Source organism: Pinus tabuliformis, chromosome 7, assembly GCF_031772625.1.
Source record: "Pinus tabuliformis cultivar Carrire ecotype Pingquan chromosome 7, CPIR1, whole genome shotgun sequence".
NCBI classification, from domain to species: domain Eukaryota; kingdom Viridiplantae; phylum Streptophyta; class Pinopsida; order Pinales; family Pinaceae; genus Pinus; species Pinus tabuliformis.
This window is the reverse complement of record NC_142293.1, coordinates 831,972,964-831,993,063: the sequence shown is the minus strand read 5'-3', so window position 1 is coordinate 831,993,063 and position 20,100 is coordinate 831,972,964. Positions and strand designations below refer to the sequence as shown.

The 20,100-nt window shown below is 38.8% G+C and overlaps 1 protein-coding gene across 1 annotated transcript in view; it reads left to right on the top strand.

The window, feature by feature from the left end:
- The window catches only part of LOC149250193 (ARM repeat superfamily protein), a 289,306-nt gene extending 270,657 nt beyond the window's left edge, over positions 1–18,649 (top strand). Inside the window, exons 20-22 of the mRNA XM_089458935.1 lie at positions 17,597–17,805; positions 17,915–18,053; positions 18,233–18,649. Coding sequence (XP_089315061.1) covers positions 17,597–17,805; positions 17,915–18,053; positions 18,233–18,387 — 503 coding nt within the window. The 3' untranslated portion in view covers positions 18,388–18,649. The remainder of the gene's footprint in view (positions 1–17,596; positions 17,806–17,914; positions 18,054–18,232) is intronic.
- The last annotated feature ends 1,451 nt before the right edge of the window (positions 18,650–20,100 follow it).

The following is a 20,100-nucleotide window of genomic DNA, read 5'->3' as shown; positions in this document are numbered from 1 at the left end:
GAGGAAGAGGAAGGAAGAATTTTAGAGGCAGGGGGGGTAAACATTTCCAAGGAGAAAGCTCTGATTTTCATTGCATACGATGCAATAGAGATGGACATGATGCTTCCACATGTAAGCTTCCTTGGGACAGAATCGAGCAGGAAAGAAATGAAGAAAAAGGTAAAACACCTAGTAAAGGGAAAGGTAAAGCACCCGAGTCCGCTCATTATGTTGTGGCACATTGCAACATTGGAGTAACTGAAGACTTATTCAATGCTTCACTTGCTTCATGGAAAGATGCTTGGTTGCTTGATTTAGGAGCAACTTGCCACATGACTTTTAGAAGAGATTTCTTTGAAGAATTCACTGATAATGTTGATGGAGTTGTCTACTTTGCAGACAAGTCAAAACTCAAGCCATCAGAGCTTGCCACCATCAAGCTCAAAATGCATGGTCTTCTAGACTTTCTTCTACATGATGTTCTATACCTCGTGGAGTTTGGAGAAACTTGCTGTCTTTTGTCCACATCCACCAACAAGGATACCCCATTCATATATTTGATGGCAAGGTTGAGGTCATAAAAGCATCAGATCATTTACTTGTCATGATTGGGATAGAAGAAGAAAGACTTTTGAAGTTGCAAGGAACCTCTGCTCGTGCACAGGGTTGCGGGGGAAGTGACTCCCCCCCTTCAAATTGCTCGTGGAGCGTGCTCCCGAAATTCTCTCTTGCCCTTGTTGCGCTCCTACAAAAAAAATCGCTCCCTGGTTTTTTTCATAATTTTTTTGTCACAAAGATGTTCCAAATGCAATTTTTTTTCAAAGAAACAAGATTTTTTGAGTAGGGCAGTCTAATATTCAAGCTTATGGCCCTAGTATTGATATGCAATTCATGGTAATGTTCGTCCTTTTAGTTAAATTTTTTACATTACCATGAAATGACTCGTGATGTTTGAGAGTGTTGTTCCAACCTCATTGGATTTCATATGGAGAAATTAGAATTTTAGATCTCACTCAAAATCTAGCAGACTTGTCATTTTTTCAGGATTTCAGGATTAGGGGGATTACAATGTTTCCATTGGATTTTGTCATGTACTAGGGTATGTGACTTGTATTTAATCAAGACCACCAAGTCCTCTATGTACCTTCATGTTAGTGACATTGATTGTCAAACTCGTCTGTCATGACCCTACTAAAATTGTACCCATCACTCAAAGAAAATCTTGACTTGACATGCTACATTTTTTCTATCTTATGTTAATTGCTTAGAGGGTGATATTAATGACAAAGATCCCAAGATAGGCAATGATTTTGTGATAGGTAGCTATTGTTGTAGCATGATTATTTTGGATGCTAGAGGCCATCTAGAGCCTATTTGTTGATGCATTTTTAGTCCAGAGATGGATTATACTCTTATGCTATTTTGGTTATGTGCACCCTTACATGCTTATAAATGAGAACTTGTAACTTGTGGACGTGGTTAATGGAGATGACAACTTCTAGATGATTGATGTTATATGGTGTAATCCATGTTTTTATGCTTTTTATATCTAATCCATCATTCTACATGCTTTTGTTGACATATATGCATCAAAATATATAAAAATATATATTATATAAAAATTCGCTCCCGATTCGCTCCCAAACTAGGAGCTTTTGAAAATATCGCTCCTCGCTCCTGCTTCCAAGTAACCTTGCTCGTGCACAAAACTTTTCATACAGTGCTCACTATGATGAAGGTACACTTCCATCAAGTCTTTTATGGCATGCTAGATTTGGACATTTGAACTATGACAATCTTTGTTTGTTGAAGAAAAATGGTGTTATTAGTTTGCTAATTATTCCTAGGAAACTTAAGCAATGTGATGCTTGTATCTTAGGAAAGCACAACAAATAGTCTTTTGATTCTCATTCCAGAGCACAATAAAAACTTGAACTCATTCATTCTGATATATGTGGCCCAATGCCTATTCCTTTTGCAAATGGTAATAAATATACGATAACATTTATTGATGACTACACCAAAATGTGTTGTGTTTATTTATTGAAGAACAAATTTGAAGCTTTTGAAACATTCAAGAACTTTCATGCATGGATTGAAAATGATGCACAATATCATATTGGATCTATTCATACTGATAATGGAAAATAATACACTTCAAATGAATTTGAAAACTATTTTCGTTAGAATGGGATCAAAAATGAAACAACCGTGCCTTATAATCCCCAACAGAACGGAGTAGCTGAAAGAATAAACAAGACAATCTAAAATATGGTACGTTTGATGTTGTTTTTCAAGAATGTTAAGCTGATGTATTCGATTGATGCAGTTCTATGTGCTATGTATATAAAGAGTAGGTGTGCATCTCATGCTATAAAAAACAAGACTCCCTATGAAATGTGGTATGGCCACATCCCTTCAGTGAGGCATCTTAGGGTTTTTGGTTCCTCCTGTTATGCCTTGATACCTAAGGAATAAACTCGATGCAAGGAATCACAAATATATCTTCTTGGGGTACTCAAATACCTCCAAAGCATACCGTCTCTATGATGAAGTTAATAAGAAGTTTATAATATCTAGAGATGTGATCTTTCTTGAATCTTCCAAGGCTGAAAATGTTATTGAGCGGCAACTTGATCGCTTGGAGATTCGGACATGCAAAGTCTTTTCGAGAATTTGATAATGAGATTCCACATCTTGAAGAGGGGATCCCTAGACTTGATCAATTTGTGGAATCTTATTTTGAAGCACTCTCTCCCCGGCATAAAGCTCCAGCCATTGATGACACTTTGAGTGATGTGATTGACAGAGTTGGGAGACTAAATCTTAATTTAGCACCATCTCAGTGAACTGAGCAACTTGGGCCATCTTAGAAAGGTCCTCCAAATTCGTTGACAAAGACACTTGAAAGTGTTCGTCCTGATGAGGTTGGAAAGATAGGAACAAGAACAAACTGGAGGTGATGTAGACGATCATGATTCACCTGTTTATATGGATTTTTCTTATGACTGTGAATTGAATTTTTCTATAGTTTTCAAACCAACTTCCTTTAAAAAAGTCACTTGTGATGATGAATGGAAAGAAGTGATGCAAAAAGAATATGATGCTTTGATAAAAAATGGCACCTAGAAGTTGGTTGATCCTCAATTGTGAACCAAACCAATAGGTTGCAAGTGGGTCGTCAAAAACAAGTATAAAGTAGATGGCTCACTTGACAAGCACAAAGCCACGGTTGTGGCAAAATGTTTTGCACAGAAGGAAGGGGTCGACTATGAGGAGACTTTTGCCCCCACAGCAAAATGGGCTACCATCCGGACATTCTTTGCCTTGGCAGCTCAGAACAGTTGGAAAGTCTATCAAATGGATGTAAAACTTGCTTTCTTGAATGGAGATCTGAAAGAGAATGTTTTTATGTCCTAACCAGAAGGATTTGTTGTGAAGGGTCAGGAACACAAAGTATGCAAGCTTGTAAAATCCTTGTATGGCTTCAAGCAAGCACCACGACCCTGGTATGCGAAATTAACTGAGCATCTTTTGAAACTCAATTTCAAACACCACTTGATGATGCAACTTTGTTTATCAAGAAAGTTGGAAAAACTGTTGTATATCTTGTGGTGTATGTAGATAATCTTTTGATGATAGGGAACAATGAAAACTACTTTGTATCCATAAAGAAAGAACTGAGGAAAGGTTTTGAAATGACAAATTTGGGCTATGTTTACTACTATCATGGTATTGAAGTAACCCAACATCTGAAGTTTATATTCCTCTCAGAAGTACATTAAAAATTTGTTGAACATGTTTGGTATGGTTGAGCGCAATCCTTTGACTACTCCAATGGAATAGAATTTAAAGCTCACATCCATTGAAGGGAAAGAATTTGAGGATGCAAGTATAGACAAATCGTAGGAAGTCTCAACTACTTGACTACTACCATACTAGACATTTCATTTATTGTTGGAATCCTCTCCTAGTTTATGCAAAAGCCTTGTGAGGGTCATTAGTCTACTGCAAAAAGAGTTCTAAAGTACTTGAAGGGAACTCAAGACTTTGGACTCAAGTATACACAGGTGGGTGGCTTCAGCTTGATTGGATACTCTGATTCAGATTTCGATGGTGATAACGAAACTTGAGTATCTACCTCAAGTTATGTTATGAGTCTTGGATCAAGAGTTGTCTCCTAGAGGTCACGTGAATAGTCAGTCCTAGTAGATTCCACAACTAAGTCAGAATATGTGACAACAACTGAAGAAACAAAGGAAATTGTGTGGCTGTGGAAAATTCTAGAAGATTTGAAGGAGAAACAAGTACATTCAACTCCTCTTTTGATTGACAACACTTCTGCAATAAAGTTGGCAAAGAACCCAAAGTTCCATGATCGAACGAAGCACATCAATACAAAATACCATCTGATTCGACATCATGTTGAAGCCAAGACAATCCACCTACGACATTGTTCCACAAATGAGCAGATTGTAGACATCTTTACCAAAGCGCTTGGAAGAGAAATGTTTGAAAGATTCAGAATGATGTGTGGACTCACCAACATCCATTTAGATTAAGGGGGGGAATGTTGGCATCTAATCTTTGGGATTAAGAAAATTATGTAAATATTGTAAATACAAAAATAAGGAAGGTGAAGAGACACTGGAATTTAAATTCCAAGAGTCTCCTCTCAATGTATTTATCAATGATGTCTTAATGCAAAATACACAATCACATTCATGGAGTTACTCCTGGCTTGACATTCTCCCCTCACAGGAGCAATAGCAAGGGTTTTAGAAGTGGATTCCCTACAACATCCCCACTTACTCCATCAAAGTCCTTCATTGGAAATTTGTTCCATAAAGTCTCCATTAACCCTTGTAGGATAAGGTGTTGGTCGAAGAGTATGTTGATCACCTTAAAACTTAATAAAAACCCTTTCCTTTTTCTCTCTCCTAAATGGTTGGGGCATCTGCTAGGGTTTTATGGTTGATTTGTGCATAAACCTCTTGTTTAGGGTTAGTCTCTATTAGTCATATACACGCGAAATCTAGCATAGGGGATAGCCTAAAATACCTTAGAAGGATTGATTTCATTCTTTATTCTTGCTGCTTTTGCATATATAATAGCCATAAAACAACTAACCCTATTTAAGTGTTAATTTGGTAGCTCAGGGACAAATTCCTCTCTTTGGACAATCTTTCTCATCAAGAAAGACCCCTCCTAGACCTTGGAAGAATTTAATTCGGTTAAGGAAAAATGTATTTTTGAAGAGGAAACTACATATGCACAAAAGTACAGGTTGGCATTAAAGAGGACTTGGACACTCTTGGAAGCATATAAATACAAGTCAAGTGAACCTCATTTGGATAGCATCATCAAGCATCTTCTTCTCTCTTCTTTGGATTCGCTGGCACAGGTCTGAGATTTGTTCGCGAAATTGGTTTGTACAGGTCCTGTTACCCACCATTTTGTGGGTGATATCCCTAGGAGATTTTTTTTTTTCTCTAAGATGGTCCTCCACCGGCAGCCACCAATTAACTCATTGTGCCATTTCAACGCCACTTGAACCAACCATGTGGCCCCTTGCCCATCTGCCATGATCGTATGTTTGAATTGTCATTTGATAAAGGTATGACTTGTCATTTGATAATTGAGTATTGTAGTTTGCTTATCATGGACATTTCTGGGCATGGATTAATGGGGGGATTCAACGGAAGGAATGGGTTAGGTCTGTGCCCTTGTCTCCTAGACCCCTTTTGGATATTGACCTTGCATTCTAGTCCTGTGGGATCTTTTTTACTGACCATTTGGTTTTAGGGATGATATTTCACGAGAAACCCCGATTTAGGTTGCATGGTCTTGCTCCCTTATCTGCTTATATTAACCTATTTCCACTTATTATTACACCATTCATCATTTCTCCCACTTGGGTCAACATAGGGTTAGCTTGTACCTTCCCCTCGCCGACACCTTGGGTTAGGCCTGGAATGATGCTTCGGAGGCTGATGCAGCTAAAACGAAAGACAGAAGCATATTTGACCACGTTCACTAGGAAAATGTACCACAAAATGCAAAATATAGTCGAGACAAACACATTTAGCACATGAGCAAAAGCCAACACATGAGCTCTACCCCATCATCATGGCCATCACCCTAGTTCCTACAGATTCTATGAGCCTCCTTCATCATATAGGAACCCATGATTGTCCCAACCCTTGGTGGGCGATGAACTGCCCTACCTTAAAAGGGGTATTCACTACTACATTTTATGCATAATGTTCTTACCCCTTGAGCCTCAAGTAGTTAAATAAAGAAAATCTTAAAAAGACAAAAGGCATATAAAGAAGGGTGGAAAAATCAAGGCCAGGGCAGGTCATGTACCACTATTGTTCCTTCCTATACATTATTAACCCAAGTGTGGGCTTCTCTTTTATTAGTAACCCTTTTATCCCAGCATGTGGCCCAACGCTGCCCCTTTTCATCCCCTACTTCATTCACCTATATATCACATGCCACCACCTTTTGAAGGATGTACCTTGAACATATTATCCCCTTTAGAAGTAGAAACCACATAATAGGATACTTGGTTAACCCTATTTGGAGTTTAGGAGATATTGGCACATCCTGAAGCCCATTATGGAAGGGCAGGCCATTATGAAGTCCCCTCCTGTGGTCCATGGTTGGTAAGCTCATTTACTCGATTTCCCTAATGACTTGTTGTACTGGAAGGCTAGGGGATGCATTGGATCTTATGTAGGATTGCAGATGGTCTCCCTATACGGGGTCCTAATCCTCCAGAGGGCTACAGTGGCACATGTAGGGTGTGTGTTGAGAGCCATGGGCCTCCACAACAGTAGACACTCCATGGATCCCTGAGGATGGTCAGAGATGCTCGAGATACTCCCATTGGACGAGGAAGATGCATTTGGTTCAATTTTGTCCAGCTGACCCCACAGATGTACCATGCACTTGGCATCTTACCCAAGACTTGTAGGATGATGTGGCATCCCCTACACCATCATCAAAGTCTTTGTAGACGATTTACAGGCATATTCAACTCATTTGGAGACCCATGAGGTTATTACTGTGCCCCCACACCCATTGGAAGCAACACAAGTTTATTGTTTGGAGAACAAGGTGCCAATCCTTTGTCCATCACTTTTGAACGTCCTACTCTTCATTATGGCACCCATGGACCTCATCAGACTTCTTAGAGAGCCCTACAACATGCATATATTATTATTTGATCTCTTGAGAGGCTTACTCTTTCATTTGTGAGCTAGTTTGGTGGGCTTGTCACTAAAAGTTGGATTATTAAAACATTGTTTTATTTTTGAGGCCTATGTAGGCCAAGGAGACTAATTCGAACTCCTCATTAGTGTAAAAATACAAGTGAGTTGAGTTCATTTGCTCATCATCACTTTGGATTGGATCTCTTCTCTCTCTTGAGAATTTCACACTTTTTCTTAATGGATGAATTGGAGCTTTATGGATGAATTTTGATGTGTGGATTTGGTTTATCTTGTCTTGGAGCTTCTCTCTTGTCAAATTGTGGATGGTTGGATATATTCTATTACATGTAAGTACATGCTTTTAAATGTTATTCTTGTTTTACTTTGTCATATACATTAAACTGGGATTTCGCTATTCTTAGGGCTAATTGCCGCATGCATTTATTGCTTAAATTGTGGAATTTTTTCTCTATTATAGCATCTCTCAATGTATGGGCCATGTAATGTGAATGAAATCTCCTACGGGTAATTCTATCTATGAATTGATCTTGATAAGCCATCACCTTTTGGACATTGAAGTATAAAAGCTACAAGATTGCTTCTCTTTGAGCTAGAAGGCTAGCGAAGTAGTCTTGATGCCTCCTTGATCAAGAACCAAAGGTCCTCACTCATATTCATCATAAACTCCATTCTCCCAATACTAAGGCATTGATATGCCAATAGGTGGTCACCTTAAAACCAACTTCTTTCACCTTTTCCTGGGTCTAGCCAAGTTGGGTCACCTAGGGCATCATTTTTCTCGTGAACTAGCCCTCCAAAAAGTTCGATCTCCTAGCCCCTCCTGTGCTAGTGTTTTCTCAAGACCTCCTCCAAATTTGAGGCCATTTCAATAGTGGAGTTGTGAGAAAAGCCAAGCCCTAACTTCGAGATCAAACTTTGCCCTAGCATCCCCAAAAGCTAGTACCTTATTGGATCAATGAACACCTTTAAGTGAATATTCTTTCCTTGATCCATTCCCCTACCTTGTCTAGCTTAAGGACATCATTGGTTGCTAAACTCTTTCCTCTTGACCTAGACTGGGCCCACTTTGGTCCCATGTGGTCCCATTCTTTTGTAAAGGCAATTCTTCAAGAACCGTCTGGGGTACCAATTTCAATAAGGATTTTAGTGATCGGGAAACTCCTTCATAAGTCATATCCCATAAACCTAACCCTCAAATCCTCCCTTCCTTCTCCTATAAGACATTGTACCTTGCTTAGAAAGCAAGCAAACTCTATCTTTTAAACTCTTCTGAAAAGGGATTACTTGGCATTCCACATCCATTCATTGATCCATCCTTTATCAGGGACTCCATAAATATACCACGTCTCCTCCCATCGGTGAAAGTCCGTAAATAGAAAGGAGCCTTAGCTGAGGTGACAGTAGACTAAGTCTCCATTTGTTGCCCTTGGTCTAGCATTTGCCCTTTAGGGATCCCCTTTAGGTTCCATGCTAGTTTGAGCGGTAACATTTTTGCGTTATTGCCAAGGACACGAAACGTGTGTTTTGTTCCCCATAGGACATATTGACGTATCATTATTGGCGACTCCATTGGAAGAACGAACCCCTAGTTCTTCATTGAACTTCAAAGTCAATGCTTGTAGGGTGAAGCAAGCATTTGTTAAGGCAATTTCATTCACCCTGGCAACTCCCATGACATTAAGGACCCATTTACATGTTGACCACATATATTCTGATTTCTCGCCATAGATATGACAGGGACCACAAGATATCCTTCATTGAAATCCATGAAGAATATGCCATTGTTTGATGGGGATCCGCATTCCATAACCAATCACATGTTAAGGTTCATAAGGTACCTTTCAAAGAAAAATATAACTCAACCTTGTGACCAAATGGAATTGTTTGTCTTATCCATCGCCCCAAGTACCGATTGTCTTGAGTCATGTAAACCTAAAAGCATTCATTCTCTTCCAATGTTGACTACCCACTTTTTGTTGCATGAAGGGCCGAGTTTCAAATCTCATGAAGACATATCCCAAATGTTAGATATGGCCCTTCGAGAAGAGGAAGTTATCAAATATGGTTTTATGCTTGAGGAAGAGCCTCTTATTGATGCATACTTTAATGGTGGTGCCAAAGAAGAGACTCATGAATTGGAAAGCATGTCATTTACAGATAATGAGGAAGATCTCAACCCTGAGAGCCCTTAGACATTACAAGAATGGATGATGGAATATGAAAACTCTTGTAGGAAACTGATGGCCACATATAACTCCCAAGCGATTTTCTCCCACTATTGTGAGCAATTAGAAAGGCTCCATAACACAGAGTGAATATAAAGAGAGTCCCACCGATGACCTCCTTGAGTTTATCAAAATCATGTGGTAAATACCTTGGAGATCATTAGAAGGGAATGAATGACATCCTAACCAACACCAAATATATAGTGAAGAATGGGAGAATTCTGAGGAAGATCATGATAGTCAAATAAACGGAGAATCTATGAGTGACTTTTGGGTTGTTGATTGGGGAATTAGGGATGATTATAGAAATGAAGACCCCATAGTTCCTCAAGTCCTTAAGAATGAGCTTAGGGAAGATGAAAATGCTCCGCCTCTTCTGAATAACAATGTTGGTCCTTATGAAACCCTTCCTAGTGATTGGAAAGGTCTCTTCTTTATGTTCAAGATGATTCAATCAAAGAAGAGCCTTCTAAGATTAGGGGAAATTATAATGACTCTAATATAGAAGAAATTGAGGAAGATGCTTCCCTAGGCCATGCAACTGATAAAGGGTTTTTCTCCATGTTTGAGCGTTCTTCCCCTACCTTGGAAATAGATGTTTGTGATGATATTCATTCCCCTAGTCTTGATGAAGAGTTGATTTCCCTTATGAAGAACCAGGAATCATGGTTTTTCGCCAAATACGATGATGAGTCCACTTCTTGTTTTCCCAATGACCAAAATAGTATCATCCTAAATATCTTTGAGTCTTTCACTCCTTCTTACCCTAAGGATGATAGGCCTGAGATAGTTCTCCATCAAAGATTCATATACTTGGTTATAGACATTTCCATCTTTTGGTTAGAGGATCAAATCCAATCCTCTCGACTGGTGTCTTTTCCTTCTTCTAGGGTTCCTTTCTATGACATATGGATCTCTTGTTCTCCCACCTCCCCCCTCGCAATCCATCATATTATTATTCCAATTGTGAGGTCCACTGCAAAAATAGTCATGGAAGCATGCATTCTTGTATTGATCGACTGACATGTTGGTTGCATTGGGTCTATGATTATACCTAACACTTGATAGTGTATGTTATGCATGTTAGAGTAGGATGCATCACATGTTGATTTTGCATTAGAACTAACATCATATGATATTTCTCATGGCAGAGTAAATGCATTTGAAGTAAAATTTGCATATTTTATTTTTCTATTGATTTTATCAGTGTTCCACGGGGACTCGCCCCCCCAGGGGTCTAGTTTCCTCGCTCCCCCGTGCTCTGGGACTTGGGGACTAGAAGGGGACGTTTCCCCACGCTCCCAAAAATGAGGAAACTCAGGGGGACGTGCTAGGGGGGCGTTTCCCTTCCCTGAGGAGGCGTTTCCTTGCTGTACAAGATGTTTGTATTGGCACTGAGATTTTACTGAGATATCCCAGGACTGCTGTGTATAACACAGCCCCTTCGTCCGATATTTTCATCTTCTAATCACTGTTATATTATGCTGTCCAACATGCTTAAATTGCTACAGAAGAACCACCGAGATCAGATGTCAAGACTGTTATAGATAGCCTTGGATTTACCACGCTTTCATCTACAGCGACGTGCCATTAATGTGGGACCTTGTACCTGAGTTTATAACTTTGACTGCGGCTGCCACACCTGTCATTTTTCAGTGTGAACAGTTCTTCTTTTGGCTGTAAGTTACATGTCTCTTAGACTGCGTAGAAGTTTCCTTGATCTGCGTGTAATTTCCCTTCATGATTGTGTTTTAAATTTCTTTCGTTACTGTGGATATATGACAACGGATCTGCGTCGCTGCCATCTATGCCTGCGGCTGTATCATGTCAATGAATGTATTGCGTGGCTCATCCTCATCAGCAGCGTGGATATCCTCATGATTGTGTATGACTGCGTGGTGTATTATATGAATGCCCAACATATATATTCAATGTATATATTTCCAGCGTATATGCCATGTATGGACTCCATATTGCATTAACGTGGTTCCATATTCATATGACATGAACAACATTTGACATGTGAATAGCGTCTAATATATGAACATCGTTTAATATATGAACAACGTTTGATATATGAACAACGTCTAATACATATCCCACCATGAACAGCCATGAACAGTTTAATGCATATCTCACCATGAACAGCCATGAACAGTTTAATGCATATCTCACCATGAACAGGCATACACTATGCTTTGCAGCTTTTCAATTCAAACCAAATTGGCAAATTGTCATAGTGGACTCAATTAATAAATTATATTTTATATTTACAAATTTTTAAGATCCTGACGCTCCCCCACATTTCCTAAAAAATGCTTTGCAGCTTTTCAATTCAAACCAAATTGGCAAATTGTCATAGTGGACTCAATTAATAAATTATATTTTATATTTACAAATTTTTAAGATCCTGACGCTCCCCCACATTTCCTAAAAAATGGTAGGGAGCTTTTGCATAGGTCGCTCCCACGCCCCCTCGCCCCCTTGTCCTGGAACCTTGGTGGAACACTGGATTTTATGGACTAACATATAGCATGTGTGATCATGAGACGTCGTGAAAGCATGCTGCCCTGTGTTTTTCCATCTATTATATGTGCAGGTGACAAGTCTATGGTAAATCAAGAGATAGTTGGAGTTCTCGTGACCTCCCGTTCGAGTAGCTTCACTCACTTCTTCGAGAGATCACATCCCAGTTGGAGCTAGATGTTACCCACCATTTTGTGGGTGATATCCTTAGGAGATTTTTTTTTCTCCAAGATGGTCCTCAAACGACAGCCACCTGCCGCCAGCTAGCTCATTGTGTCATTTCTCTGCCACCTAAGCCAACCATGTGGTCCCTCGCCCATCTGCCATGATCGTATGTTTGAATGTGGGCCTCCCGAACTTAAAGGTATGACTTGTCATTTGATAATTGAGTATTGTAATTTGCTTATCATGGACACTTTTGGGCATGGATTAATGGGGGGATTCGGTGAAAAGAATGTGTTAGGTCTATGCCCTTGTCCCCTAGACCCCTTTTGGATATTAACCTTGCATTCTAGTCCTGCGGGATCTCTTTTACTGACCATTTGGTTTTAGGGATGGTATATCACGAGAAACCCCGATTTCAGTTGTGTGGTCCCGCTCCCTTATCAGCGTACATTACCCTCTTTCCACTTATTATTACCCCATTCATCATTTCTCCCACTTGGGTCCACATTCCTCCGCTGGGTCCACATATGCTTAGCTTGCCTCTTCCCCTCGCCCACACCTTGGGTTAGGCCTGGAATGATATCCTAGAGGTTGATGTAGCTAAAAAAAAGACAAAAGCATATTTGGCCACATTCAATAGGAAAATGTATCATAAAATGCAAAAGATGATCGGGATAAACACATTTAGCACGTGGGCAAAAGCCAACACATGAGCTTTACCCCATCATCATGACCATCACCCTGGTTCCTATAGGTTCTATGAGCCTCCTTCATCATATAGGAACCCATGATTGTCCCAACCCCTGGTGGGCGATGAACCGCCCTACCTTAAAAGCGGTATTCACTGCTACATCTTATGCATCATGCTCTTACCCCTTGAGCCCCAAGCAATTAAATAAAGAAAATCATAAAAAGACAAAAGACATATAAAGTAGGGTGGAAAAATCAAAGTCGGGGCACCTCATGCACCACGATTGCTCCCTCCTATACATTATAAACCCAAGTGTGGGCTTCCCTTTTATTAGTACCTTGTACCCTAGCATGTGGCCCAAGGCTTCCCCTTCTCATCCCCTACTTCATTCACCTATCTGTCACATGCCACCACCTTTTGAAGGATGTACCTTGAACATATTATCCCTTTTAGAAGTAGAAACCACTTAATAGGATATTTGGTTAGCCCTATTTGGAGTTTAGGAGACATTGGCACATCTCGAAGCCCATTATGGAAGGGTAGACCATTATGAAGTCCCCACCTGCGGTCCATGGTTGGTAAGCTCATTTACTCGATTTCTCTAATGACTTGTTGTATTGGAAGGCTAGGGGATGCATTGGATCTTATGCAAGATTGCAGATGGTCTCCATCTTGCGTTTGATCTTTCTATATGGGGTCTTAATACTCCAGAGGGCTATAGTGGCACATGTAGGGTGTGTGTTGAGAGCCATGGGCCTCCACAGCAGTAGACGACACTCCATGGATCCCCGAGGATGGTCAAAGATGCTCAAGATACTCCCATTGGACGAGGAAGATGCACTTGGTTCACCTTTGTCCAACTGGCCCCACTGATGTACCTTCACTTGGCAACTGATGCAAGGCTTGTAGGATGATATGGCATCCCCTACACCATCATCAAAGCCTTTGCAAACGATCTGCAGCCATCTTCGACTCATTTGGAGACCCATGAGGTTATTACTATGCCCCCAAACCCATTGGAAGCACCACAAGAGGACTTAGCATAGGAGCAATGACAAGAAGTGTTGTAGTGATAAAAGAGCAAGAGGCTTTGAAGGTTGAGCAACTCAAAGGGAGTAAGCCTTTAGGTTCAGGTAGGGAGGAGTGGTTGACAAATTCCTCTAAGTCTGTCAAGAATGTTGTTTAGGAGAAAGAGGCTTCTATGAACAATGCGAAGGGAGAAATAGGTCTTCAGATTAGATTCCGAAGTAGGTAGCACAAAAGGCTTACAATTCAGAGGGGGCAACTACAACAGTGGATGATGTGGTGGGATTGGAGACAGATCCAAGTGCAGGAGGTTTTTCGAGAAGTACCTCCCTTGTTAAAAGGGAGTGTTGAAGTTTGTAGTTCGGGCAGATACTTTTGCACAGACCTTGTGTCTAGGTGTGTAGAAGTCACCCACATCTCCTTAGAACACTTGCTCTAGGTTGAGCAAGTTGCTAGTGCAACTTAGCCTAAGTTTAACTAAGGAAAAAACACATATTAATATGTTCATTTATTGAACTAAAATAAAATGTAGGAAAAATAAAGTAATTTACTTTAGTGAATAAGTTTTAATCTTAGCCATCAATCTCAAGTGAGGCGAGATCTAACTTGATCGTCAATCACTTTGAGCTTAGGGTTAGGGTTTTGGGTCAATGTAAAGTTATAAAAGAAAGCCTAAGGTTAGGAGAGAACACAACACAAGATTGAGAGAAACATCTTAGTGAGTGTGTGATGGGTTCGAGAGAGTGCAGAGGGGCTAGAGATCTAGATTTGCAAGAGAGAGTAGATCTATTGGACCAGATCCAAAGTATTGTAATCTGTATTTTCTCTGTTGGGCCATTATCCTGGGATGGGAACACAAGTAATTTCTGAGTTTTATTAATGATGAACTAATCTGTTAGACATAAATTTGTTTGTGATTCAGATTATAATTTGCTTCCACTGAATATTATATGTCAGGAATCTAGTTGTACATTTATTCAGTGGTTTATTGCTTGGAATTAAACATCAGGTGTTGGGTTTTGGAAAATCTAACAATTGGCGTGGGTGGCGGGAAAGTGTGGGAGCCAACTGTGGGAGAAATAGACTATCCCAACTGGCGCTTAGGCTTTGACTGAGTCTCACATAATCTTGGTGATAACATCATGTAAAGCCAATTGTTCTTCCATCCACGTTTAGGGTTGGCCCCGACATAGGATCCCCTACTTGGGTATATATGTGTGTGTGTTCGTATCCCAACATGTCTTGTTTATGTTGGGTGTGTGTTATATTCTTTTCACGACTAGTCCCATGCACTATATGTTGCACTGGGGGGTTCATAGGGGGTGAGGCAACCCCCCTTGTCGGGGGATTTGCAGGGAGGTGGTAGCCCCCCTGCACGAGGTCCGGGGCAGCGCCTCGGATTATACGGACCAAATAATAGTTTGGCGGACCCAAGGATGGTGGGCGGATGCAACAATGGTTTTGCACATGGTTTTAGGCATGATGGTTTTCCGCCCATTGTATTTTGTAGATTTGGTCAAGGGAACTATGTTTATGTTCTAATCCAGGGTTAATGGATTGGGGTTTATGAATGCTTCAGCATGTATATATATGTATTGTAACATTGAAAGAAATATAATGAAAAATCAATCTGGTAGTCCCGATTTTGGGATTCAGGGGAAAATCTTTATGTATATTTGTTTTTTTGTTCTCGCCATTGTTTATTTTTCTGTTTGAAGAATTCATTTGCAGGTAATTTTTGTACAGAGTTAAAATCTATAGTTTCCAGGGGTCTACATGTTCCCTATGTTAGACCCTTATATACAATATTACAAAACTTGGTCTCTTTGTATAGCAGATAATGTGCCCAAATAGTGGTACTCCAAACCATTGCCAACATCCAAAACTTGTGGCAGAAACCACTATTCATACACTTCCATAACCAGCAAAAGCATGGATTACCAGTTCTATATAGAAACCATTTTGAAACCATATTTAAATCAGTGTTTTAAAAACCAGCCGGTCTGAACTGGTAACCAGTCAAACTAGCAGAAAAACCCGGTTTGACCCTCCATTTCTCCAAAAAAGTGGACAAACCGGTCCTAATCGACCGGTTTGTGGTCAAACCGACCGGTTTATTGCCAGGGCAACTATAAACTCCACATAATGCATTTTTGTGAGTTTTGAAGTTGTTTTGAGGGAAATTTGGGGTTGTTTTCTCAAAAAAATAGCCCCTCCAAGAGAAACATGCCTACCCTCTCATTTCCCTGACACATCCCAACCCTAACAATGTTGGCAAATTAATGGTAATGTTAAATTTTTAAAGTAAAAGTGACATTTCCTTCAATTTTCATTTTCATATTTTTACTTAAATTTTTAACATTACCATGAAATGATTCAAGATGTTTGAGAGTGGTTTCGACCTCATTGGATTTCATATGGAGAAACTAGAATTTTAGATTTCACTCAAAATTCAGCAAACTTAATAGTTTTCAGGAGTTCATGGTTTGGGGGTTTGCAATGTTTCCATTTGATTCTATCATGCGTGAGGGTATGAGATTGGCATTTTGGTCAAGAGCATGAAGCCCTTTAAGAACCTTGATCATGGTGACATTGATTGTTGAATTTTGTTGATATTGGTGGTATTGATTGTTGAACACCTCTACCATGGCCTTAACAAGAATGCATCCTTCACTCAAAGGAAAACCACTAGTTAGGCATGCTAATCTTTTTCTACCACATTATAAGGTTGAGGAGATGAACCCTTCACCCAAACCAAAATCATTGGTTAGGCATGTTAAACCTTTTCAATTTCTATTATGTTATAAGGTTGAGCGATCCAAGTGTGAAGACTTTGAGTTAAATGATGTTTATGTGTCTCTTGTTGAAGATGTTTATGTATTTCTAGTGGCGTTGAATCAATGATGGATTTCATGAGTGACCATGTTGATCAGTGATTTGTAGTTTTGATGTCTATTTTTGCTACTACTACTAAAGTTGTAGAGGATTTTTAGGAGTCCTCAAACTCGGAGCCATATTATTTATGTAGCTGATGTTGATGATCTCTTGTCTAATAGTGGTGATGAGTTTGATCATGATGAGGAGTGATCATGTTGTTGATCACTGATATGTAGACTTGTAGTAGTTCAGTGACTCCATAGCTTAGAGCATTGTTTTCGGACTCTAGAGGTCATTTAGAGTCTCATTGATTATGTATTTTGTTGCGGATATGTATTGCACTCGATGCCATTTTGATATATTCACCTTTACATGGTATATAGATGAGCAACCCTTGCATATTTTGTTTCTATTGGCTTGGAATCATGGTATTAAATTTTAAAAATAGTTTTTTCATTGAAAATTAATTATTTAATGTATTTTTTTTTACACTGTTCGTTTAGACCTGATCAGTGCCAGTTCGACCAGTTTCGTTTCAAAACCCGGTTCATTAGATAAACCGATCCAGTCACTGGTTCCGGTTTTTAAAACATTGTTTAAATTGACATCAACTTTTGATGGTTTTATCCCTATCATAGTCTATGCTTGAAAATATCTCGTAAAATCGGTTTTATCCCTATCATGGTCTATGCTTGAAAATATCTCGTAAAATAACTCTTTTTTTTGGTTTGTCAAGATACCTCCCCGATTATCATTGTGACGTTAATAGTCACGTTACTGGCTTAATTGTTCTATTTGGAGTTGTCTCTTGCTTATTAAATTGTTGAATATTTGTATCTAAGATTTTTATGTTGGCAATTCTACAGTGATGACATTGGTGAAAGTGTTGGAACATCTTCTAGCATTGCCATGTAATGATATGATGTTGGAGGTGGCACATACATGTTTTCGGTCTCTGTTAGATGCAACAAGTCGATTGAAAGAAGTTCAGGAAGCAGAAGGTAGTGAAGAAGAGGAAGAAAATGAAGATAATGATGACGAAGAAGATGACGAGGATTCTGATGAAGACGATGAGGTAAATTACTAATTACATTTTAAAGTTGAGCTGAAAAGAAAGTTGTGACTGAGTTAACCTCAGGTTCTGGTTGTATCCATTTCATTGATCTTCATGGATTGGTGTGCAGGACTCCGATGATGACGAACGCGAGGAGACGGAAGAAGAATTTTTAGAGAGATATGCACAAACTGCTCGTGATTTAGAAAATGAGATGATTGAGGATGCAGAAGGTGGCGAGGAGGAGGACGGGAAAGAAATTGAACTGGGTAAGAGGCATTTGGATTATCTGTGCATGTTTGATTTTCAATATCTTGAAAATTCGATGGCTAAATCATAGATGGCATTGAAACATAGCCTGGTTTGCTATTGTATATACTGTGCTTGGTCATATTGGTTATTTTGCAGAGTGTATTTCACATTAACGTGCTTTTTGGCCTGTTGATAGGTATTTTGGACATGACAGATCAAAAGGCTGCTGTGCTTTCTTTAATTCAAAAGTATCATCGGCAACTCATTAACGGGCGACCATTACCACAAGAGCTGGTTGGCAAGTTTTTGGAGAACTTTCCTGACTGCTGTCAGTTGTTTGGCATATTGTAAGAATTAGATTGTAAGAATCTGATTGTCCCTCTCACGAGGGGTGTATGAATATCGTGTTTTAATTTATGCAATTTGTGATTCTTTGTGTCTATACAAACATGAGATGTTTGTTAAATAGAGCTGAATCTGGTTTCTTCCTGACTCATTCTTTCCGAGTCAATTTATTCTTTGTAGTGTAGATCAGAACTATGTAACTGGGCTTGTGATTCCATTCTTAAAGCGTTAGCTCTTATCTCCAATAAAACAGAGAGATTAAAGTCCATCGCTGATTTCTTTTTTATGTACATAGATGTGTTTCTTAGATGTGCTATGCTATTATAATTTCTACTTGCCATTATGACATGTTCATGTTCATTGGTTGGTGTTAAAAATAGTGCCAAAGGTCATGTTAAACCAGTTTCATTATTATGCCTGCTGCAAGCAAGTATTATTGGGTTTCAAGGTTGACCACACCTAATAATTATTAGTTCAAACACTTAAATAGTTTACAATTTTATAAAATGAAACTATACAAATTAATTTTATATTTTTTTTGAAATTTTTTATATTAGTATTTATCTTTAATACTATTAGCTTTAAAATTTAACATGTTATTGGACTATACCACGTAATTAGTGATATAATTTTTAATGCTGCACTCAATTCATAGTTTTTCAATAATGCTTGTACCACATGGAAATGATAATCACAGGGACATGGTTTATTTTTTATTATCGGAGGTCACGTTGGGTCGGGATTATTTAAAGGACACGTTATTCGAAGACATGATCTTTATTGACCATCGTGCGAAGGATGTGTGCAGTCTGCAACAGATCACTTCAAGATACGGAACTGTTTCACACGTACGACCAATAGAACAAACAGACATTTTATTGCTGATCGAGTTTTTGTGTTGTATAATATTAGGTAGAAATTTAGCTGGTAATAAGCCAGTGCACATCTTATTAGATATGTTATATATTCATTTATGTCACCGTTGAGATACCCTGAATCATCACGAAATGTGAGTGGATAATATTACAAGTAACAAAGAATATAAAATATGAGATTTTGTGAGGGCAATAAATATCAGGATGTGTAGTTCTGTCATACATCATTCAATTGATTTCCCAAGTTCATCTCAACATAAGTCATTTAAGTGATGTCTTTGATTTCAATTTCCATTTTTGAATGTGTACATATTCATTGTTGTAAATCTAACGAGTTCACAAAATCACATGGTTAACTATCATATTTACCCATCTTGAAATGAGTACATCACAAGGAAGGTTGGTTTGGTTTTAAAATATGTGAGGTAAGAGTACTGGAAATTCACCTAAACATTACAGGTTTCAATCAAAATTATTAAATTTGAAAGGGAGAGGTGTCTTTACCCAACAATGAGCCAGATCAAGTTATTAAATTAGGAAAATAAAATAACAATGCGCAATTGGATTGTCAAAGAGGACAAGGCATATTGGACTCTCAAAGAGGATAAGGTACATAATCAAAAGGTGATGTATGACTGTTAAATTAGAACCAACATAGATTTATCTCAAGTATGGATCTAATATGATTTGAGAGCGATCAAATTTCTTCACGTGCAAGCTTCTTTAGAGTGTAAAATACAATGTTATTTTTCATTGTTTAATTTGTATTTTTAAATGTTAAATAGAGTATATATAGGACCAAATACAAGTTTTAACCATAAAAACTTATTTTTTTCATAATATA